Source organism: Trachemys scripta, chromosome 9 (assembly GCF_013100865.1).
Source record: "Trachemys scripta elegans isolate TJP31775 chromosome 9, CAS_Tse_1.0, whole genome shotgun sequence".
In the NCBI taxonomy this organism is placed as follows: Eukaryota; Metazoa; Chordata; order Testudines; family Emydidae; genus Trachemys; species Trachemys scripta.
Window position 1 is genome coordinate 27640157 of NC_048306.1, and position 25147 is coordinate 27665303.

Below are 25147 nucleotides of genomic sequence, written 5' to 3' on the forward strand. Positions count from 1 at the left end.
AATGGAGCCCATCAATGCTTGCAGACTATTGCTGGACAGTGACAAGAGATGTTCCATTTAATGAATACAAGAGACAAGCCAAGAAGCGCCGAGTAGACACTGAATTGGACTAAACTATGTACATAATAGTTTTTTGCCTTTTATTTCCTAATAAATTTTATTTATATAACCCTTTTGCTGATTTTTCAAGTGTTACATAAAAAGGACAAGTATCAGAGGGGTAGCTGTGTTAGTCTGAATCTGTAAAAAGCAACAGAGGGTCCTGTGGCACCTTTAAGACTAACAGAAGTATTGGGAGCATAAGCTTTCGTGGGTAAGAACCTCACTTCTTCACTTGCATCTGAAGAAGTGAGGTTCTTCTTCGAGTGCTTGCTCATATCCATTCCATTAGGTGTGCGCGCGCCGCGTGCACGATCGTCGGAAGATTTTCTACCCTAGCAACACCGGCGGGTCGGCTGTGGAGCCCCCTAGAGTGGCGCCTTCATGGCGCTGAATATATACCCCAGCCGACCCGGCGCCCCCTCAGTTCCTTCTTACCGCCCCTGACGGTCGTTGGAACTGTGGAGCGCGGCATAGCTGTCCTCCACTCTCCCTAGCTTAGTTAGTTATTCGCAGTTGTAGTTATAGTTATAGTTCTAGTGTTTGTAGTTAAAATAGTTAAATAGTTTTAAAGTTGTTAGATTTGTTATTATAGTCCAGGGGACTAAGGGGGTTGTCTCCCCCTTTCTCCCCCGGCCGCGGGCCCGGGCTCATGCCCAGAGCTCCCAGCTTCAAGCAGTGCGCCTCCTGTGCTAAACCTATGCCCACGAGCGACCCGCACGACTCCTGTCTGAAGTGCCTGGGAGAGTCCCACCAAACAGATAAGTGCAAGATCTGTAAGGCCTTCAGACCAAGGACCAAGAAAGAGCGGGACTTTCGGCTCCGGCAACTCCTGATGGAGGCGGCACTTAGCCCGGACACTCCCTCTACGAGCCAGGCCCCGGTGCCTAGCGCCTCGGTGCGCAGTGCCCCAGCAGCACCGGCAATGCCGACAGCGCGGGTGGTGTCGAAAAAACCTCCCCGGCACCGGACCTCGTCGGCACCGCAGCAGGTACCTCGACGCCGGTCATTATCCCCGGGGCATAAAAAAGCCCATAAGACGGGGACCTCTGTGCCGAAGACTCCGGCTCCCCCAGTGCCGGGGGTAGAGCCGAGTGCGCCGGTGGAGCACCGGAAACAGGTGCCTCCAGCACTGTCGACTCCGGCACCGAGGCCGTTGAGTCCGGTGCAGATAGCGTCTCCACCGAGACCGGCGGTAATACAACTCCCGTCGACTCCGGAGACCTTCGTGGCGGCGAGAGACTTGATAGCTCTCACGGAGCCGGCACCGCCTCAACCACTGGCACCGACGGCACCGTTGACTCGCCCGGTCCAGTCAAGGGGGAAACCTGCCTTGATGCGCCCTCCATCACAAGGGCTGGAACCTCGGCACCGGTCCAGGTCCAGAAGCAGGTCCCCACGCCGCTCGCAGTCCCGGCACCGAATATCACCTCGGCACCGGTCGTACTCGCGGCCAAGATCTTCATCGCGGCACCGTTCTACGTCTCGGCACCGCTATGATCGTCGGCACCGATCAACGTCGAGACGTAGTTCTCGGCACCGCTACGGTCGACGCTCGACGTCGAGAGGCCGCTCCCGGCACCGGGCATACTCCAGGTCCTCGTCGAGGTCCAGATCCGGCTCCCGGCACCGACGGGGTCATCGGCACCGATCGCGGTCCCGGCACCGTTCGCCGGCACCGCGCAGAGATAGATCATCTCCGGACCGGTACCGTGCGGCACCGCAGCCCACGGGGATCGTTTCATCTCTTTCGGCACCGCCATGGCCGTCAAGATCAGTGTCTCGCTCCTCGGAGGACCTGTCGAGATCGGCATACCCCCCTCAAGGGCAAGCCGAGGAACGGAACTTGGGCCATTGGCAGGAGATGGCAGAGGACCACTCTCATGGCCCATCTCACTGGTCGTTTTGGACCCCGTGGGCGTACCACCAGGAGCAAGGGGCTCCAATACCATCGACCTCTTGCTCGGGTCACTCGGTTAGAAGGGCCCCAGAATCCACCATCTCTCGGCCTCCGCCAGGGGGCATGGAGGCTTCCGTGTCCACGCCACCTGACACCATAGACCCAAGTACAGGTGATGCTCCGGCCCAAGAGCAGGGGGATTAGGACCCCCCCTTGGATCCAGTACCACCGGAGGCATCCTCCTCCTCCTCTCCGGATGAGGCAGTGGCGGGCACCTCATGTACAGGTCCCCCTCCGATAGATCTTCGGGCTCACCAGGATCTCCTGCGTAGGATGGCCCGTAATATGGACCTGCAGGCGGAGGAGATAGTGGAAGTGCAGGACCCTATCGTGAACATCCTCGGAGCGGATGCCCCATCGAGGGTGGCGTTACCCCTGATCCGCACGATTCAAACGAATGCGGATACGATATGGCAAACTCCTGCCTCTATCCCACCCACAGCGAGAGGGGTGGAAAGGAAATACTTTGTCCCGTCTAAGGACTACGGGTACTTGTATACCCACCCCCAACCGTGTTCACTGGTGGTGGCATCAGTGAACGCACGAGAGCGCCACGGCCAGCAGGCTGCAGCGCCTAAATCAAACGAGGCTAAGCGGCTCGATTTGTTTGGCCGTAAGGTTTACTCAGCCGGAGGGCTGCAACTTAGAGCGGCGAACCAACAGGCGCTACTGAGCCGCTACAATTTTAACTCCTGGAACTCTATGGGGAAGTTTAAGGAGTTGATTCCCCAAGAGTCCAGGGAAGAGTTTGGAGCCATGGTAGAGGAGGGTAAGAAGGTGGCTCGGACCTCCTTGCAGGCCTCCTTGGACATAGCAGACTCGGCTGCGAGGACCCTGGCTTCGGGTATCGCTATGCGGTGGATCTCCTGGCTTCAAGTTTCGGGTTTGCCTCCGGAGCTGCAGCAAACCCTACAGGATCTGCCCTTTGAGGGACATGGATTGTTCTCGGACAAGACGGACTCTCGCCTGCAGAGCCTCAAGGACTCGAGAACAATCATGCGCTCCCTGGGGATGCATGTTGTGGGCCCTCAGCGCAGACCATTTAGGCCGCAGCCTCACTGCTTTTCCCCCCCCCCCCGCCTCGTCAGAGACAAGACTCGGCCCGGAGGCGAGGGCGAGGTGGTAGGAGAAGGTGGACCGGCCCTCAACCTGGCCAGAACCAGGGGCCACCTAGACCACCTTCAGGCCCCAGGCAAAACTTTTGAAGGTGCGGTCGAGGACGGCGCCCCAGTCATCCCCCAGGATCCAGCCCCCTCCTTTCGGGATCGTCTCTCCCACTTCCACCGTGCTTGGTCCCTTATAACTTCGGACCGTTGGGTCCTCCGCACGGTGGAAAGGGGATACACTATCCAGTTTTCGTCTATCCCCCCCTCCCACCCCCCTTCCCCGTCCCTCTTCAGGGACCCTTCTCACGAGCAACTTCTTATACAGGAGGTTTCTACGCTCCTGGCCATGGGGGCCATAGAGGAGGTTCCGATAGAGTTAAGGGGCAGGGGATTTTATTCCCGTTACTTCCTGATCCCCAAGTCCAAAGGAGGTCTGCGGCCCATCTTGGACTTGCGCGGACTCAACAAATTCGTAGTAAAGTTGAAGTTCCGCATGGTCTCTTTGGGGGCCATTATCCCTTCCCTCGATCCTGGAGACTGGTTCGCCGCCCTCGACATGAAAGACGCATACTTTCACATCTCAATTTACCCACCTCACACACGCTTCCTGCGATTCGTGGTAAACACGGTGCACTACCAATTTACAGTCCTTCCCTTCGGCCTATCCTCAGCCCCAAGAGTGTTCACGAAATGTATGGCTGTCGTGGCAGCGTACCTTCGTCGGCAAGGGATACAGGTGTTCCCGTACCTAGACGACTGGCTGGTGCGCGGTCGCACCAAGGAGCAAGTTCAAGCTCACATCCACAGAATAGTGCACACATTCAACGAGTTGGGCATCCTACTCAACAAGGACAAATCCACTCTAGAACCTACCCAGAGAATAGAATTCATCGGCGCAGTTCTAGACTCCAGGCGTGCACAAGCCATCCTGCCAGACAACCGCTTTGGCACCATCACGAACCTCATTCAAGGGCTCAAGGCCTTCCCAACTACCACGGTGAGGTCGTGCCTTACCCTGCTGGGTCACATGGCTTCCTGCACGTACGTAACCAGGCATGCCAGACTTCGGCTTCGCCCACTTCAAACCTGGGTGTCATCAATATACCGTCCACATCGGGACAGCCTGAACATGGTGGTCACGGTCCCGAACTCGGTCCTGGCCTCCCTCACCTGGTGGCTAGATCACAATGTGGTCTGCGAGGGGATGCCATTTCACGCCCCACAACCCTCTCTGCACCTGGTCACAGACGCGTCATCTCTGGGTTGGGGCGCCCATCTCAACGAACACCATACCCAGGGCCTGTGGACTGCACCCCAGTTAGCCCTGCACATCAATGTTCGGGAACTGATGGCGGTGCGCCTGGCGTGCCAGGCATTCCTCAATCTCCTACGTGGCCGCTGTGTGTTAGTTCTCATCGACAACACCACGGCCATGTTTTACATCAACAAGCAAGGAGGAGCACGTTCGTCAATTCTATGCCAAGAGGCCATTCGCCTGTGGGACTTCTGCATCGCCCACTCAATCCATCTCACGGCATCGTTCCTCCCTGGAGTCCAGAACACTCTAGCGGACCGACTCAGCAGGTCCTTCCAGACGCACGAGTGGTCTATCCGTCCGGACATCATACATTCCATCTTCCAGAGGTGGGGGTTTCCCCAGATAGACCTGTTTGCATCTCGAGACAACAGGAAGTGCCATGTGTTCTGCTCCCTACAAGGTCGAGCTCCGGGCTCCCTCTCGGATGCGTTTCTCCTTCCCTGGAAAGACCACCTGTTTTATGCATTCCCTCCGTTTCCTCTGGTCCACAAGGTACTGCTCAAATTGCACAGGTAATTCTGATCGCTCCAGCGTGGCCGAGACAACATTGGTACTCCACACTGTTGGAACTCTCGGTTCAGACACCGATCCCGCTTCCATTATGTCCGGATCTCATCTCTCAGGACCACGGCCGGTTGCGTCACCCCGACCTGCAATCACTCCACCTCACGGCGTGGCTGCTCCATGGTTCACCCAGGCAGAGCAGCAATGCTCGCACTCTGTCCAACAGATTCTGCTGAGCAGTAGGAAGCCCTCAACACGGACCACGTACCTGGCCAAGTGGAAGCGGTTCTCCTGTTGGTGCGAACAACGAGCCACGTCCCCGTTGCAGGCACCCATTCCTCTCATTTTGGAATATCTCCTCTCCCTAAAACAACAGGGGTTGGCGATATCTTCAATTAGAGTTCACCTGGCCGCTATATCGGCCTTTCACCCAGGGGAACTCGCGTCCTCGGTATTCTCTAACCCGATGGTCGTTAGATTCCTCAAGGGCTTAGACCGGACGTACCCACAACAGAGTCATCCCGTCCCGACGTGGGATCTCAATCTGGTTCTCTCCAAACTCACAGGTCCTCCATTCGAGCCACTGGCCACCTGTTCACTTCTGTACCTATCCTGGAAGACAGCCTTCCTCGTAGCCATCACCTCAGCAAGGCGCGTTTCTGAACTCAGGGCGCTTACACCTGAGCCCCCCTTCATAAGGATAAAGTGCAGCTTCGTCCACATCCTGCCTTTCTCCCTAAGGTGGTTTCTCCATTTCATATCAACCAGGACATATTTCTCCCGGTCTTTTATCCCAAACCGCATGCCACTCGCCAGGATCAACGTTTGCATTCCCTGGACGTACGAAGGGCCCTGGCCTTCTATATTGACCGCACAAAGCACTTTAGAAAGACGACGCAACTCTTCGTTGCAGTGGCCGACCGAATGAAAGGCTCACCGGTCTCCTCACAACGCCTATCCTCCTGGATTACGTCTTGCATCCGGACTTGCTATGACCTGGCAGGTGTCTCAGCACCGCACCTCACCGCTCACTCCACGAGGGCCCAAGCCTCCTCGACTGCTTTCCTGGCACATGTTCCGATACAGGACATTTGTAGAGCGGCGGTTTGGTCATCAGTCCACACGTTTACAGCTCACTATGCACTAGTGCAACAGTCCAGGGACGATGCTGCATTCGGATCAGCGGTTTTGCACACAGCAATGTCTCACTCCGACCCCACCACCTAAGTTGGGCTTGGGAGTCACCTAATGGAATGGATATGAGCAAGCACTCGAAGAAGAAAAGATGGTTACTCACCGTTGTAACTGTTGTTCTTCGAGATGTGTTGCTCATATCCATTCCAAACCCGCCCCCTGTCCCCACTGTCGGAGTAGCCGGCAAGAAGGAACTGAGGGGGCGCCGGGTCGGCTGGGGTATATATTCAGCGCCATGAAGGCGCCACTCTAGGGGGCTCCACAGCCGACCCGCCGGTGTTGCTAGGGTAGAAAATCTTCCGACGATCGTGCACGCGGCGCGCGCACACCTAATGGAATGGATATGAGCAACACATCTCGAAGAACAACAGTTACAACGGTGAGTAACCGTCTTTTCTTACCCACGAAAGCTTATGCTCCCAATACTTCTATTAGTCTCAAAGGTGCCACAGGACCCTCTGTTGCTATAAACAGGACAGGTGAAATATTATCATGTAAAGCAACCATAAACACATGAAAAGACCTAGGTTTACAATTTATGATTAAAACTCTACTATCTACACAATATACATAGACATAAAATGTAAAAACTTAAATATCTTAGAAACAGTAGCCAATCTGTTGTTTTAATTGTCATATTTGAATTCAGCACATCAAAATACATAATAAATAGCACATTTTATCTCTGAAGCAGACGACTTCTCAAAAATTGTAGACCAGTGTTATTTATGGTATGAAGTACATGACAAATAAGCTAAACCTTTACAAGTGCTGGCCATATGGTAAATCTGAGGACACTAGGGAGTTAATAACATGCCTGATACAACTCTTCTCAACAAGAACAACTCAATAAGTCTAATAAAATATTTAAAAATTGTTCATAATCCTGATATTCATTACAGCAAGGTTATTATTTTTATGGTTGCTGAAACTGGACTTATATGTGTCAGTTTCACACATTCTTCTGACAATTGATCTGATTATGTGGGTTTCCTTTCCTTTCCTATAACTTTATTCTTTCCCATTGTACAGTGTACAGAGGTTTCTGGACTGCATTCATCGTACTAGCTGTCGCTGCCAGTCTGGTGGGAGGATTCCTGTTGGTGTGTGGTGTGCCCTTTTTCAATGCTAGATTCTATAAAGTAGGAGGTGGATTCCTCATCACATCTGGTAAGCTGCCAAGTCATGGTAATTGGATATACTAGCGTCTGGAATGCTGAAACCAAGTTTCTCTTTGTGTGTGTGTGTGTGTGTGTGTGTGTGTGTATGAAAAGGGTAGGAACTCTAATCATGAGGAATGACAGTAGAAAGATATGAGCTCTGGTAAATTATGTATGAAAATTTAAGCACTGACTTTGGAGAAACTGTATTTCCCCTCCACCCTAAAAAATGAATTTTGTTCAATGAAGTTTTAGAAAGATATTGCTTTGCCATAAAAGACTTTACTTTTCAGAAATGCATTTTTTTTCTTCTTGTGTAAGGCTCAGATTTTGTTATGCAATCCACTGGGAAAGACCTCTGAGCCTAGATGGAGTCTATGACCATTGTATTATTGGACAGTAATTAGCTAGGCCCCAGTCCTGCAATGCAATCTTCTAATTTGGACCACTGTTTTATATTGCCATCAACAGTGGACAGAAATAAACATTTATACACTATTAATAAAAATCCACTGTGAAATAAAACTAGAGGGACACATTCAAATAAAATCTGAAAATTATATAAAGCAGCATCAAGTCAGGAAAATGAACTAGAAACATTCATTTATTCACCCTTCATGGTAATCTTATTAATCACTCCACTGTAGTGTTATTAGAACCTAGAATGGCAAGACATTTTTTCTCTTTCTCTTTTTGGGATTGGTGGGATTATTTTGGGGGGATTTGTTGGGATTGGTGAATTTGTTTAACTAAAGTAAATCATTGTTTTAAACCTTTGTCCAAAAATCATAAACCTTGTAAGCAGACAAAAGTTTGGTTAACTTCTCTTTATATATATGGCACTCTTTGTGGGATCAGGGAAAACCAATGGAATTGTCTTAATTTTTTTCAGGCCCTAATTCATTAAAACACTTAAGCACATGCATAACTTGCAGCATGCAAGTAGCCATTTGAAGTCATTGGGAAATACTCTGTGAAATAGGCCACTATTTCAAAAAAAGTTGAATAGATTTTAAAGGAAGTAAAATTCTATACTTAAAAAAGAAGAATAAAACTAACTCACTACATTTCACTGTTGGTGTTTTATTATAGTCTTTAGTTGACAACTTTTTCATTAAAAGCCAGGACATAGAATTTCATAGTTCTTAAAAAAACCTGATTGTGCACCACATAACCTCTTGGCTTTCGCCAAAGATATTTCTCTTAAATAAAATTTGTGCTAATGCTGTCTCAATTTAAGCAGCAGTCATTATTATTACCTATCATTAGACTAAATCAGTTCCTTAGGAGCTGTCCTAGGTAAGCAGATTTCTTGTTAAGTGATTTATCACTATACAGGTGAGTCTCATGTTACGTGGGGGTTCCGTTCCGCGGTTAGCACATAAAGCGAAAACCGCATATAGTCAAAATTACATTGAGTTGAATGGTGGGCGGAATCACCCGCACTACAGGTACAGTATTAAAATTGTTATTTTTCTCTTTTTTGTTGTTTTGTTTTTGCTGACCGCGTAAAGCTGAAATCGGGCATGTTAAATGCACGTAAGATGCGACAGACCTGTATTTTTTATGCAAACGAGAACCGAAAGAAGGGACAACCTTGTAAAAGTGATCATTCTTGTGACATTTCCAGCAAGATTTACTCAGTGGTTCATCAGATGATTTTTGATAAACATCCAAAATGTCTGTATTCATATTGAAACTAAGTCTCTAAAATATGTGGAATGCATTGCTCAGTAGTTATTTTCTTTGTTTCCATAAAATTTAATCCGTTCTGAAAATATCTCGGTTTTTGACTCTCTATCGTTTGGATGGCAGGATTTGGTCTGATGGTACAAGAGGAAGCTGGCATTGCCTTCTACTCGTGGCCTGAAGCTCAATTTTAATTAACCTTCTTCACAAAATGCTCTATCTTCTCAGAAGTGTGAAAACATTTGTAATTGATAGAGAGGAGTGTAGTCTAGTGATTAGATTTTGAGATTAGAAATCAGGACTCCTCAGTTCTACTCCTGCCTCTGCCACCGATTCCCTGTGTCCTAAGGAAAGTCATTATTTCATCCTTAACCTCTGTGTGCTTCAGTTTACTCTGATAAGACTTTCCTACCTCAGAGGTATGTTAGGAGGCTTAGTTAATGCTTGTAAAGCAATGTGAGATTCTTTCCTGGAAGACTCCTAATCTAACATAGATGTAAATATGCTGCAAAGCACTTTTTTTTTTGTAAATCAAATGATATTCCTAAATTTCTCTTGCAAAGCAGAGATTTTACCTTGTGCATTTATTATTTATTTAGATTGACAGGACCGTAATGGGTGACTGACACTCTGATACCCCTAACAACTACCAGTAATTAAAAATGCAATCTATGCCATCAGTATCATCTATAGATCTGAAAGCTATACTTTAAAACACACACGGCAGGAAAGAGACTCTAAAGGATGGCTTGGCTGTTTTCCTTGAGGGCAGTACTGGCACTGAAGATGAAGCCCCATCTCTAAATTATTCCATTGGCACCAGCAGACTGTGTGTCCCTACACTGCAGGGGAAATTCAGTGTTTCACAGTGAAGTTTTTATCATTCCATTGGATTCCTTGGGTTTGCTTTCCAAGAAATGGCTCTCATTATTTACTGTACTTTCAGAGGATGAGTCTGATAGCCTGCCAGCTACCATAACAAATCTTGTGCTCTGTGGGTGGTAGTCTTGAGAGCGCTTTCAGAAGAACCAGTTCATTTTGCTTGATTTATTCTGAAGGATAACTCAGTAGATAGAACCGGAAACTGCTTGACGTTTATTGCTAGTTTCATTTGTAGATCTTTTCCCCCCAAGTTTAACAGTTGTCCTTGCCAACCTGCTTCCAAAAATGACTCAACCACACAAGCAGCTAACCAGGATATCATCTTTCTTTCTAGAATTTGACATGCTGTCAATAGTTTAAAGGCATCCTCTGGGAAGAAAGACACTAACCGATGGCTAGTTTTCACTTGTTTCAGTAGTCAGACAACGATGTAATTAATTATAATTACTGTGTCACCACTAGGGCTGGGTGAATACTGCAAAATATTTTGCGAAAACATTGTTTGTATTTTGAAATAAATTCATTTTGACTGTATTTGTGCCCTTTCTGTTTCAGTTCCCATGGATAATTTAGCAAGCAAGTTTAATGGTAAGAACGTATGAGTCTGATCCAAAGCCACTGAAGTCAATGGTAGGCTTTCCATTGACTCTAGTGGGCTTTGAATCAGGCTCTAAAATGGTAGGGTTAAGAGAACACGTGACCGGTTGCCCACATGCTGAGTTGAGGAGAGGCAGGAAAGGGATTGTTGGGGGAATAGCAAAGACCTGCTGCAAACAGTAGAGCTGTGAGACCTTCTCAAAGAAAAGGTCAAGAATACTTGATAATGGAAAGTATTTGGCAACCTAAATATAGGGGTTGGTACCAGCTCCCCCATAATAGAACAAACAAATACACAATAATCCAATACGTCTATATTTTTCTCTCAGCCATTCAGATCAGAATGTTATTATATAGGATTCCAAATATTGTTGTGTGATTCCAGCCTGTTACATTTTTACACAAACGACCTGAATATTTTAACTGTGGAACATTTCTAATAACCACTCTTCAGTTAAGAGGAACCATTCCAATGTTATAAGGTAATTCTACTGTGAGCAGGATGTCTGAGGTTTTGTGTGTGTTAATCTGTTCTGTAATACTAGTTTATTACAAAATTAACGACGAACTCTATGCCAATCTTATGGCTGGAATTCTTTGTATTTTATACTCTAATTCCGTTTTTCCAAAATGAGAGCTCCACATTCAGCAATCACCAGGTATTTTGTTTATAATGCATGTATTTTGTAAGACAGGTGAAAGTCAGCAGTCCATTTTCTTACCATAAGGTTCTTTAAAAAACTAGTAGTCTAGAAGGTGAATGAGACACGGATAGTTAAAGTTCAGTTTTCCTATAACTAGCAGATTGAATGAAAACTCTTTAGCTTCCAAGGAATAAGAGTTAGAGATTGAGTTCTTTCATCTATCCCTACAATTAGCTGCTATAAAGGTGTCACAAGCATATAAAACAAGAAAAAGAAAGACACAGAGTTAGACTTCAATTTACTCACAAAGTGCTACTATCCTTTAGAGTGGGAAGACACAGAGTCAGGGGTTAGTTGTCTTGCAGTTAGCCCCTAGCTGGTGTCATCAGGGTATGAAGGAGAAAGATTTAATGCCACAAGTTCAATTTTCTTGCAATTAGCCACTCCCCAGAAGATGCCATTGACCTCATCAGTACTGCAACTGAGTTTCACAGTTAATTTTTTCCATACCAGCCTAATGAATAGAGGCAGAGGGAGAAAAAGAAAGAGATCACTCTGCTAATTTTCTAGCCAGCAGAAACCACAGAGCTATTAAGAGGAGTATATGGACTGTCTCATTTGACATGCCTGTCACTTATACTTACCAGAACCCAACACACAACAGCAGAGACAACACTGCTGCATGTGTAAGCAGGAAGATTGTCTGGTTTAGTAATCTCCTACCACTGCGCTCTGCCATCTTGTCCCCACACTTCTAAATACTGTATTAACAAAAAGCCTAACTGCAGCAAAACAATCCCCAATCCTTAACTTGACCCCCAAAGTGGCTCTTTTATTTGCTACAGTACATAGCCAGGCTCCTCATTTCATCTTTATTATGCAAGTGGCATATAGCTTTTTACAGGCACTTGCGTAAATGTCAAGGGTCTAAGGGTCTGATCAATTTTTATTCATCCCTGTTTGATTTCTACAGTTAAAATCTTAGGACTTCTATGTCCCAGTGACCTTTTTGTTCCTTCTGATGGCATCCTGAGGCAGGGGTGTTAACTCCAGTTTCAGTTCTCTGCACTTCCTCTTCTATTTTCCTATTCCATTTGTCCTCTTCATTTTGTCTTCTCATTACTGTGACTGTGTAAATTCCAGGGACTCTTCTCCACCTCATTTGTAATTATTCTGATGGAGAAATTGCTTATTTTACTCTCTTTTTTTGTCACATTCAAAGAGTATGAAATTGTTCTTAATTTAGATTCCATTGTTAGTCTGGTGCCATCATCTCCAATACTTTGTTTAATAACAAATCCTGAAGTGTGAAGAGCTGGTGCTTTTTCTAGTGAGGACTAAGGAGACATTTTCCTATTCAGCACTCTGGGAACCTGAATGTTGGATGTCATTCCTCTTCATTGGCCGCTCATGCTTTCCTATGTTGTTTATCCAGTCATCATCCAATGATAGTTATTTTCTTTCATCTTTATAGTGAAGGTATGAAATTTTCTTCTGAATATGTATATTAAAAGAGAGTAGATACAAGCTAGCTCTAAATATGTATGTTAGCATATCACTGTCCAATGCCCCTCAGGAATATATTTTTTTATTTAGGTCTATTAAGGTAGATATTGTATTTTAATAAGATATGAATTGATCTTAAGAAGGATGCTTACTGAGGTTCAGTTATTATCCAATTAATTTAATTTTAAATTACATTAACAATAAAGACTTAATTACATTCTTATCAATATATTGTATTTTGTGAAGAATGTGTGACTATTAATTTATACATACAGTAATTTCCTTATAGCAAGATAATTGGTATTTTAAGCATATAACTGTCATATTCCATGTAAATTACTTATTTGCGATGCTTAATTTAAAGTGCTACCAAAAATTATAATGAACATATGGGTATTAGAACAGATAGCATTTAACTCCTTGACAGCCAGTCCCAATAGGCAAAGGGCCTTTTCCTTATAAGTCTAAAACATTAGAAAAATATAGCACTCCCCCAGTATGTTCATAGGTTCTAATTCTAAGGTACTGGAGAGATGCTCTGCAATTTTAAAAAAAGTAAGACAAATCTAATGACTTAGCGTTCATTCATACATACACACACATTTTGTATATAACACAGTGTGACTTAGCTGAAGATTATTTTGGATCCTATATATCTTCATATAGACCTTCTGTTAGGCTTTGATGCAGGAAAGCACTGAAGCATAATCTGACTCATTACATTTCTTTATTTAATGCTAACTGTCATTGGCTTTACCATTGAAAAGGCACCTCTTACCTACAGTTAGCATACAGCAGTATTTGAGGTGATCTAGGTTATTTCAAATCTGTGGTATTTTACAAAACTCTGTGTGATAATGTTGACTGTCTAATGGGGACCACTGCACTAATTGTAACATAATAAAAATATGTTTCTATGATATTTTGGAGCATGACATGGCCGTGGGCTAAACTAGAGTTTTGTGACAGTGGAAGGGGTCTCCTCTTTTTCAAATAATCCAGCTACATGATAAAGATGGGTCATACTTTGGAATCTTAAGTCTCCATCTTTTGAATTTGGGGAAGGAAGTTTCTGATTAGAATACCTGAATGTGAACCCGTTCTGGGTTGGATCCAGATCTGGTAGGCAACTATTTTCCAGTTCTGTTTCAGATGCAGCTGGAATCTCACGAAAAAGCTGACCTCGTGGTGTTTTCCCCATTTATGAATGTGGAAATCTAATGAGATCACTAGGTCTCATCTGACGTTTTGAGCCAAAGTATTTTAAAAACACCTTGCAAGATTTTTGTGGCAACAAATAGGAGCACAATTTCAAATCTTCTCCTGATGTGGCAATGAAGCTGAATACTAACTTAACCCAATATCCAGATCTGACTGTGATCTTAGTCCATTTCTGGCAAGTGGCTGTAGAGGAGGCTTATCAAGATATTGCTTGAGGATATGGGTAATACTCCCCCAAAACTGTACCATCCCCCAAGAATTCCTACCTTCATAGACATTTCTAGCTGTGGTCTAAAGTATTTATTTATTATTATTATTATTATTAAACAATCTACCTGAGATTATGTAGAGTGGTTTTACTTGACTTTTCTATGTTCTTATATTGTATTTCCTAGTGAAATACTATCTTCTAGGCCCAGTGTCATGTGTTTTTTTCGATACTTTGTTCCAATGCTTAAGAAAACGTCATACAAGATGAAAAAAGGCAGTTCAACAGTGCTTGTAGCAGCCACTGCACTTGGTCTATCCGTCATGGATTCTGTTTTCTCTGTCCGGCCACGGAAGTAACTACAGAGCAATGTTATGCAAAATGATTCTCACCATCAGTAAATTCATAGCCCCAAATTTTTGCATTTCTTGTGGAAAGCAAAGCCAGTTCTGGCTGGAATGTCTGATTTGTTCTTTTTGAGAAAATAAAAAGAAGTTTTTTTGTTTTCATCTTGGCCCATGTTTCATTCCACTCTTGCCAGGCAAAAAAGCCTCTGATGAAAATGGAAATGATACACATTTTTCCAAATTTGGATCAAATATTGCAAAATTTATCCATTTTTCAAAATTAACATGGCTCTAGATCCTGTTCCCACTGAAATCAATGGGAGCTTTGCAATGGCAATGAGTGAGTAAAATGGGAAGACCATATTAAGCGTCACTTGTAAAGACGCACTGCACAGAGCCGAATTTCACCCAATGAGAGTAGGCTCAGACCCCATACAGTGCTATCCTAGGGGCAATTTTCTAACTAATATCCAGCACTAGACTCTCATATACGGGAGCCAAAAAGTGTGGCCTGAATGACCAAAACTGAGTGGTGAGTATGGTTTTATGTAAATGTTCCGTTGATTCAAAGTAAAAACATACTTGGGAATTTCTATTTATTATAAAACGTAATCAGATCTTATAAATATAAATAATCTGATATAACATTTTGCACTGTTTTAAAGAAAAGAAACTCTTTACAAAGTTTGCTGCATGGTTTGAAAAGCTCAAATGCCCGTTTTTCATATTCAGTCTATTTAGTGAATGACAAGCAGCTTTAAAAATGAACACTGACATATCGCCAGTAAAAATTCATAGACAGTATTTTGTTAATTTTATTAATGATTTCATATGCTGATCACACCTGGAAAATAATCGATCTTTGTCTCTTTTCAGGAGGTTTATTTTTCCTGCTCATATTTCTCTTTGTGATGTGGAAGGAGTTTGCAGCTGATCTCCAGAAATACATACTTCTGGAAAGAAGTGAAAAATGCATGGACGATGACCCTGTAAATGTGTATTATGGATGGTCATTTATGTTTGCTGCAGCTGGGGTTCCCTTGGTTTTACTTTCTGGACTTCTCTTTTATCTTGTTGGCCGAAGCATTCTGCCGGCAGTGGAGTAAACAAGCTGTTCGGCTGAAAAATCCTCTGAGAAGATCTTTGAAACCACTTGAAAATGAGGACATAACTGTTTAGGGGACTAGACAATTTTTGTAGCTTAGGTGCTTGATCGAGGGTCATTGTTAAATGATGCTAAGGAACACTGGAAATATAAACCCAGTCATTTCAAAGAGAGCTGATTCTGAACCAAAACCCCAGTGCCAAAATATCCAAGTAGCTTTCCCATCCTTATCATGGGAAAGACCAAAGGTCCAGATACAAACATGTAGACCTGTAAAAACATAAATGTTCAGATTCAGACCCAAATTTTTCAGTTCTGATTCAATTCTCACTTCAAAGTCAATGTAATACTCTTCATTTTGTAATAGACTGGGCATATCTAAAACCTGGCTGTGGGCTTCAATATTTATAAATATTCAGCGGAATAGGGATAGTATTTTGACATTTCTAGCACCCTCATTTCTTGTTAAATGTAATCAAATCTGGCTATGATGTCTTTTTGTGAAAACTAATTAGGATCATTTTTTGAGCGAGCAAGCTCTCATTGACATTAAAGGACAACTATTACATGGCTTTTAAATACAACAGGAAAATGATTTGTCAGGAAGGTACAAGAATTTTTTGGCTCCTTTTAGGTCCCAAACCTGCAAATACAGATGCACATACCTAACTTTAAATATGTGAACAGCCCTCCACCTGTTACATGCATAATAAAACATATGATTACTATCATTTATTAGTTATTTATGGTATTACCCACTGTGTGCTAGGTGTTTTCCAAACACTCAAGAAATATTGTCGCTGTGAAGAGTTCACAGTCCTAGGACAGAGAAGTAGACGGAATTTAAAGAAATGGGAATGGGCACAACAATATTATTATTAGTGTTTGTTTGTTTCAGTAGTGACTTGAGGCCAACTGAGAACAGGCTCCCATTGTGCTAGGCGCTGTACAAACACAGAATAAGAAACGGTCCCAAATAAGCAGATAAAAGATTTTAAGTGTCTGGATTTACTCAAGTGCATAAGGTTTGCAGGTTAGTTACAGTAAAACGTGCTAATTTGAATGCACTGTATACAAGACAATTGAGATCCAAAAGGCAAACTAGTTTATATTTGTACTATACATGAGGCTTTGTAAAAATATTGGAGTAATGACAAGATTTGGTGCTGTCACTATGTGTTTTGGGTTTGATCTCAATGCTTTGAAGTAATTTTTGCTAGGCCCTTGCTTGTTTTAACAATTTGCATAATGTTTGAATCAAACTTACAAAATTATGTGCTGAATTCATGAATGCCATTATTTGTACTAAACATATATCTTTAAGCTATATGCCATGCAATTGACTATATGTAGTTAATTAATAATGTGATGTAAATCTGTTGTAGAATGCAGTGAAAATTGTTGGAGATATACATTATTTATTATTACTCTTCCTAAAATATTATGAAAGTCGCAGGAGCAAGTTCTAATCACTCATTTACAAAATCCATGGTAATTTGTAATTCCAATGTAAAAAATAATGAATAACAGACTTGGTCTGTAGTTCTCACTTAAGTAAAACTCTCATTGATCCCCATTAATGGGAGCTTTGTTTGAATAAGGATGGAGATAAACAATATCTCTTATCCTACTCCAGCAAATAGATATTTCATGACATTTAGAAATACACAGATATTTAAATGTTTTATTTGTCAATTTTAAAGGTTTTTTTAATTATATTCATTAGAGTTATGCTTGTGCCCCATCGGTTCTTCAGGTGATAATTTCTCACTATAAATTCTCTCTCTTTGGATAATTTTTGTCATTTAATTATCTAGTCAGTGGGAAGCTGAACACTTATGGCCACAAAGAATAAAAGTATGTAATCTGGGAGCAGAAGAGGTCAAGATTTACAGTCACTTGCCTTTTGCTGATCCCATAAAACAATCCAAGCATGCAGAAATGATGAGCCCATACGAGACACCAGGGCAGAAGTACGAGAATGCAGCAAGAAATCCATCAGACTTATTGATATCTACGAAACGAAGGATCCCTGAAGTTGTGAATAGAGAAGTGAATTTTATAATATAGAATGAAATATTTATTAACTTTCTCCATCTGTTCTTTAAAAAATTTAGTTTAATGTCATCAAGGCATTTATGGAATACATTTAGTTTAATCACGCATTCATGCCTTGGGGAGTAACCGTCCCTTGGAGACCTACTCATTCTGGATCAGTCTAGAACAAGCAGTAGTTTAAAACTCAACCACTCTTTTAGAAAACACGTGACTTAGACTCATGTCACAATAACTTGGGTTTTAAAACTTTTTGTATTTCAGGCATTGTGAATCATGAAGCCACGGCAATAGATGCTATATACACTAGAGAAACAGAGTAAAATAATGCATTAAATCCTATGTTAAAATGCATCATTTATGGCTGGCTTATATGTTGACCAAACATGCCATTCTTTTGGGCTACAGAAAAGATTAGTTTATTTCTCAGCTCTTGTGTTGCCTAAGCACAGGATAACTTGTCTGGACAAAATTGTCCTTCTGAGGAATTGTTTCTTCTGAAGAGGAATTTTCAGAGAGAATCTCATGGGTTCAGCGACATAGTTTGGAAATTATAGGTTCCTCAATCTCTTGTTATCTGTTGGATTTGAAGGCGGTTGATGAAAAGCTTAAGTGGTATGGTAACAAGGTTATGGGTTTGATTCTGAGCTGACATGCACCAGTGCAATTCCAGTGAAATCAGTGGACTGTATAAAATTGGTATAATTGGATCAGAACCAGGCCTAATAAATACATTTTCAAAAATGCATAATTAAACTCGTGATTTCATATCATGCTAATGAATTTTAGTCAAGGTTCTCTTCAAGGATGCTTTTCTCACATTAGCATTTGACATTAGTAAGCAATGAATAATTCCATTTTTTCTTTCTAACATCTGGGATACTTCCTGCTTTATTTGCTAGTCACTCAACAGTCTGCAGGAAATATTAATGAGTCCTAGGTGTTCAAATACAAGCCCTATTGATCATAGTCAGGAGGCAAGGTTACATCTGAGAGGTTGTAAACGTTCCGATTAAGAGGCTTGTTTTGGGGGAAATGAAAGGTCAGTCAGTGTAAGGAAAGGATTAGTATTAGTGTACTGAAATGGCCAGTGAGGTGCCCAAAAATCACTAGAACACTCCTGAACAGGCCACCACTGGACTTCTATCTTGAAGTCTGTGGCATCTTTCATGCATACTGTGTATTAGAGCTGAATGCATGTGATATACTTCAAATATATTTCTGGCCCTGCTCTATGATAGTCAAGGCAGGATTATTGCCGCGCACACCACTAGACAGAACTCCTTCCTACATTGGCCTACATCCACACTAGAGAACTGAACCATTGATGTCTGAAGTGGCAGGATTCACAGAATCATAGAATCCTAGAATATCAGGGTTGGAAGGGACCTCAGGATGTCATCTAGTCCGACCCCCTGCTCAAGGCAGGACCAATCCCCAACTAAATCATCCCAGCCAGGGCTTCGTCAAGCCTGACCTTAAAAACCTCTAAGGAAGGAGAGTCCACCACCTCCCTAGGTAACCCATTCCAGACACCACCCTTCTAGAGAAAAGGATTGCCCCATTGCAAGTGCCAAAGGTGCATTGCATCTACACTAGCCCTTCTGTTTTAGGTGCAGGTCCCTCCCGTGTTCAAGTGCAACACTGTAATGCACCATTAAATTTGCACTGTGCTCTGGGTACCTATCTCATGGTGCTGCCCCAATTCATTGACGCATTAGCTTGTGGGAGATTTTGGAGGCCATCCAGGAGTCAAAGGCCCATAACTGCTCATCTCAGCCATTTCCTCCATATCAGTTTCTTAAAATGAAGGCTTGGATGAATGATAAAATTGTGCCGATAAATGGCTGTTGGTGTCTCTAAAAGTAGTCTCCAAGTTCCTCAGGTAGCCAGGAGAGCTGATTGAGTGTGTGCCAGCAGTGCCTGCAGGGAGCTAGATTAGAAGACCAGCAGCTAATATAATATGTGTTGCAAGGCTCGATCACCCTCCTCAGAACCTCTGTAGTAACTGGCTCTGTGTATAGCTTCTGGATGAAACCACAGAATAAAGCATCACATTAAATCAGGACTAAAGACTAATGGGACCAAGTTGTTCTTCTGACTTCGAGTGAGCAACAGTGGCTAGAGCTTCAGAATGAGGAAGGAGACTTCTCTAGAGCGTTGAGCCCAACACTACAGCACCAAACCACAAGGATGAAAATACTGTTGAATGTGGGAGAGTGATGATAACTGGCACTAACCTTAGATAGTTACCCATTGGAGAGCCACCAGTTTGGGTTGGGAAGCCCATGGTGCATGCTTCTGTGGTGAGTGTTTGTGTATCGCCAACAGACCCTGGTCGGCAAGATCAAACCTGGGACTTCTGGAGCTTAGTGCATGAGCCTCTACCGCATGAGCTAAAAGTCAGCTGGCTGTTAGCTAAGGCTGTAGAGCAGACTCATGAATCTCTTTCTCTCTCTCTAAGTGGTCTCGGTGCCACTAGATGGGACAGAACACCACACCCCGAAGGTGTGTGGGTTACATTTGCATAGCAATATTTGCTATGTTACAGTGGCATGTGAAGTAGGTAGCAAATGTGCCAGAGATTGCTGAATAACTGGGCTTCTCTAACTGTGCAGGGGCTACAGAGGAAACTCACGTGCCCATTCTGGGCTTTCCAATCTAACCCAGGAATACATTAACAGAAAAGACCCTCGCCCCTTCTCCCCCTTCCACCCAGATGATGGAAGCCTTAGTGGCCATCATGGCAAGTGCCTGCATGTGCAAGCAATATCCACAATGCCAGACTTCTTAAAAACTCTGGATTTTTCCCACACCACAACATTGACATTAATGGTGTCTCCATCCCTATCATGATTTGCTGTGATCCACCACACTTGTTGCTGCTTGGCACATAGAGCCATATCTCAGTTACATGAAACCAGTCAAGACCGTGATCTAGCTACATGCTTCACCGTTGCAGGCTGGTGGTTGAGCATGCTTTTAGCCAGCATAAAGTGAAGTGGAAATGTCTATTGATACATGTGACAGATGTGGGAGTTCTGTTTAATAACTATTAATACTGTTTCTGTACCATGTATAGGGGATGTGCACTTCCCTCTAGTCTAGGGGTCTGCCTGGATAGCAGATCCAAGGTCAAAATCAAGGGGAGGCCCTTTCTAAGAGCTGTATAACAGCTGACACTTAAGAATCACTGAGAGATAATCCCAGAGCCAGCTGCTTACTAGCTTTAGCCCATTCCTCTAGGCAGTTTGAATTGGGAAAACTAGCCCAAGAGACCCAAAGATACATAGAAGGATTTTGTTGTTAAAGACAATTTGAGTCGGTTCAGGTCTATTCCTATAATTTACATGGAAAGCCTGTCTTGCTTAGCTGGTGGTGAAGCGTAGGATTAGATGAGACTAAATATGCAGGCAGGCTGGTTGCTGTTTTAAAATCTGCTAAATAAAACTGTTAAATAAAAGTCATTTGTTTTAAAGAGGATCTTGCTCAAGCTCACTGGTCACAAGTTCCTGAAGGGAGGAAACACAGGTGCCTAAACCCCACTCAGACCTGCAGGGCAATAAGCAGCATGCTCAGGTCCTGGCCTAAGGCTGGAAGACTGGAGAGATTCTGTCCTAAGACAGATAAGGGCAAGAGGCTTACAATCTGAGGGGACGTGCACTCCGTGAAACCAGAAAGGGGACAGAGGTGTCGCTACCCCCATAACTGTGACCATACATGACAGTGTCATCAGCAATGTGGCTCCATCGGTATCTGCCTGTTGTAGTCTGCATAAAATCTATCCAAGCAAGGAAGAAAAGTGTTCAATAAACTGTGGAGTGAGTAGGCTGCAAGACTTGTACAAATTATGCACTGCCGGACATGCAGGCTGCAGCACCTGATGCCATGACTTGTGACAGCAGACTTATAGTGAGCATGAGTACCAAGTCAGGTGTGCCTTGTGTGTCTAGTCTGCAATTAAAAGGCGACTGCAAGAGGTTGCGGATGGATGTTAAAGATATAGATGAATATTTGTTGGTATTGCACTTCTTAGTAATCGCATATCAGACGTTGTCTTTGTGACGTTGCAGTCTATATGGTTTTATAAAAATATGCTAATGAGTGAATATAATGTAACTGGAATATGCTTCATGCCAAAGGTCTCTTGTAAGGTATCATTACAAAGCTTATAATCTACTGAGTGTGATCATCCTATTTATATAAATGTACCACTCTTGTATCTGAAACTAGAAATATGAAATATAACTCTGAGGGCCTATTGTAATTATGCAAAGTGTGGGCTATTAATGGTGGTTTGGAATCATGATGACTCCCATTAACAAGGACAATTGTCTGCAGATGGGTGTGTTTTACCTGTAAGTCTTCCTGTATACGTGTGTGCTGGCAAGTGGGCAATGAAGTCTTGCAGTGACATGTGATCATGTCACCTGAACTGGAATCCATCTTTAACCTGGTGTCTTTCCATTGAGAAGGAGGGGATGAGAACCCAGAGAGGGACAAAGGATTCCCGCCTTATGCAAAAAGATATATAAAGGGGTGGAACAGAACAAAGGGAGGAGAGGAGCCATCATGAAGAATCCTCTAGCTACCACCTGAGCTGGAACAAGAGGGGAAAGAATTGTGCCCAGGCCTGGAAGATGTCCAGTCTGAGGAAAAAAAACTTACTGAAGCATCTCTGAGGGTGAGATTATCTGTATTCAGTTTGATTAGACATAGATTTGCTCATTTTATTTTATTTTGCTTGGTGACTTACTTTGTTCTGTCTGTTACTACTTGGAACCACTTAAATCCTACTTTCTGTATTTAATAAAATCACTTTTTACTCATTAATTAACTCAGAGTATGTATTAATACCTGGGGGGAGCAAACAACAGTGCATATCTCTCTATCAGTGTTATGGAGGGCGAACAATTTATGAGTTTACCCTGCATAAGCTTTATACAGGGTAAAATGGATTTATTTGGGTTTAGACCCCATTGGGAGTTGAGCATCTGAATGTTAAAGACAGGAACACTTCTGTTACCTGCTTTCAGTGAAGCCTGCAGCTTTGGGGCAAGTAATTCAGACCCTGGGACTTTGTTGGAGAAGACGGGAGTGTCTGGCTCAGCAAGACAAGGTGCTGGAGTCCTGAGTTGGCAAGGAAAGCAGGGGTAGAAGTAGTCTGGGCACATCGGGTGGCAGCTCTCAGGGGGTTTCTGTGATCCAACCCATCACAGTCTTATGCCCTGTAATAATAATGGAATAATAATGGAAATTAGGGAAGCATAGTCCAGTCTATTTAGGAGTGCTCCTGGCTACCATGCTCTTGCTACCATCTTTGGTTGGCTAGGAGACTTCCCCCCATCCTGGAGGACAATGACTTGGCCTGGTATTTGTGTCTTCATCACCTTTCAGCTGGACTACCACGATACAATACATCTGGGCACGAAGTCATCAACCCACAGGAAACTCCAACTAACACAGAACACTGCAGTACATCTTCTCAGCAACACAGCTACCACAAGTACATCAGACCTGTTCACCATTGGTTTCCCATAGAACACTGTCAAGTGCAAGATCTTGGTCCTTGTCTTCAAGGCACTACAAAGCCTGAGACCAGGATATCTAAAAGATCACCCAAAACTGGGGAATGAGGCCCATAGTCAACAACTCCACACCAGGCACATTGGAGCTTATTACCACAAGGGCAAAGCTTGTCTGTGCAGACGCCAGAGCCCACTAGGGCCAGCCCAAGACTGTGGAGCCATCTCCCAAAGGAACGGAAAGCCATCACAAATCTCACCACCTTCTGCTCTACATGCAAGGCACACTTCTTCATTGTAGCCTTCTCTAATACAAGCACAGAGCTGTATTCACATTTAAAAAGAGAGAACTCCTACCAAAACAATACCCTACACTGTGCACCCCTTCCTCTGCAGCATGTGGGTGCAGGTCAGTTGCCAGGATTATCATTTCCCTGCCATGGCGGGGGCCTAGGGCATGGGTGCACCTCTGTCCCTCCCAATCTCTGCTTGTGGCACGGCATAGTCTAATCTCCTTGGCCTGGAATACTTCGGTCTCCTTTTGGTTGTTGAGTTTAGTGTGAGGGTGCTGGGTGGCATCGGTGGCCTGTGATATAAAGGAGGTCAAACGTGTTGATCTAGTGGTTCCTTTTGGCTTTAAATGCTCTGATGCTCTGACACAATTGTACACTGGGGACAAAATGGGAGAAAGAACAAACCACATGTGACAGAAGTGTAGTCACAGGGCTTAATATGCTGGTGTTCACATACTACAGTGATAAGGGGAATATAAAAACCCAAATAGAATAGAATTTAGTAAGAAACCAGTATCTCTTTAATTATTACATCAGCAGGAATGCATATGTATCGTTTTGATAGAAAGATGCCAATCCTTCCTCCCTCCCATTATCAAACTCAAAGGAAAATAGAGGCATTATCTGTCAGGGATTATCTGTCTATTGAGGCTAAGTCAACTAGTTAAGATTTATATGGCTCGCATCCCACTTGTTCCCATTTGGCAGCCTTCCCCTTGTCCTGCTGAATCAACGTATTTTGAAGTACATCTTGTCAGTCACAGAGAGGAAATGCTGCCTCATGAAGTGCTGATGAGGCAACGGGAAGCAGCCATGTAGCAGGTGGACCAGGGGACAGACACAGTTCAGAAAATTAAGGCACAAACAAAACTAAAATAAAAAAGTAAATATAAACTAGCACCATGCATCCCGCACCAGGCAGTATATTATTCCCAGATTAAGCCACATTGTCTAGAGTACATTTTACAAGAGTGCACAGCACCTCAATCCTATAATCAATAAGCAGTACCTGCTGCAGCACAAAGAACCCTTATCTAGAATACTACTTTGAACTTACTGAATTTATTTAATCCCTGGTGCCTGTGGAGCATCAATCCTGTCTTCTGGGTTAATTTATTTATTCCAGTGATCTATTTTTAGTCTTTCAAGTGCTTGACATTTGAGAAGCAGATTTTTTTCCTTCTATTAAAAAAAATCTGAGTTGATGAAAAATAGTGTTTAGAGAAATTATTTGTTCCATAGTTCATTCCTCACTTTTTCTCCGAGCCACATAGCCCTACTATCAATAGCATGGAGCTCATTCCTGAATTCTCACCGCCTGTCTATGCACATTCCTAAATCAGCAGTTGATGATCTGTGGATCTTCTCTTCTTCTCCCAATCTCTTTCCCCAAAAATATTCTCTGCTCCTGTCCAAAGAATTACTTCCCTTTGAGATATAGTCAAGATACTGTAAAGTGTTTAGTTTGGGAGTTGTAATGAATATACATGATGCTCTTATCTTATGGGGCTTGAAATATTGACATTATTGTATGAACAATAGAGTGAAACCAAAGGAAAACGGTGGTTTGAATTATGTGAATATGTACGTTTGTTGTTTTAAAGGAAAAACAATATGAAAAAAATGCTTTTACTGCCGATGCACTGATGATGTAGTAGCAATTATTATCCGAGCAGTAAAGAATGCATCCTAATGAACCCAAATGGTAGGCACTAAACATTTGATTATGGGAGA

General features: G+C 43.4%; 1 protein-coding gene across 1 annotated transcript in view; it reads left to right on the forward strand.

Moving 5' to 3' along the window:
- The window catches only part of LOC117883152 (transmembrane protein 182-like), a 37100-nt gene extending 21011 nt beyond the window's left edge, over positions 1 to 16089 (forward strand). Inside the window, exons 4-5 of the mRNA XM_034782198.1 lie at positions 7214 to 7351; positions 15312 to 16089. Of these exons, the coding sequence (XP_034638089.1) occupies positions 7214 to 7351; positions 15312 to 15541 (368 nt within the window). The 3' untranslated portion in view covers positions 15542 to 16089. The remainder of the gene's footprint in view (positions 1 to 7213; positions 7352 to 15311) is intronic.
- Positions 16090 to 25147: the final 9058 nt, after the last annotated feature.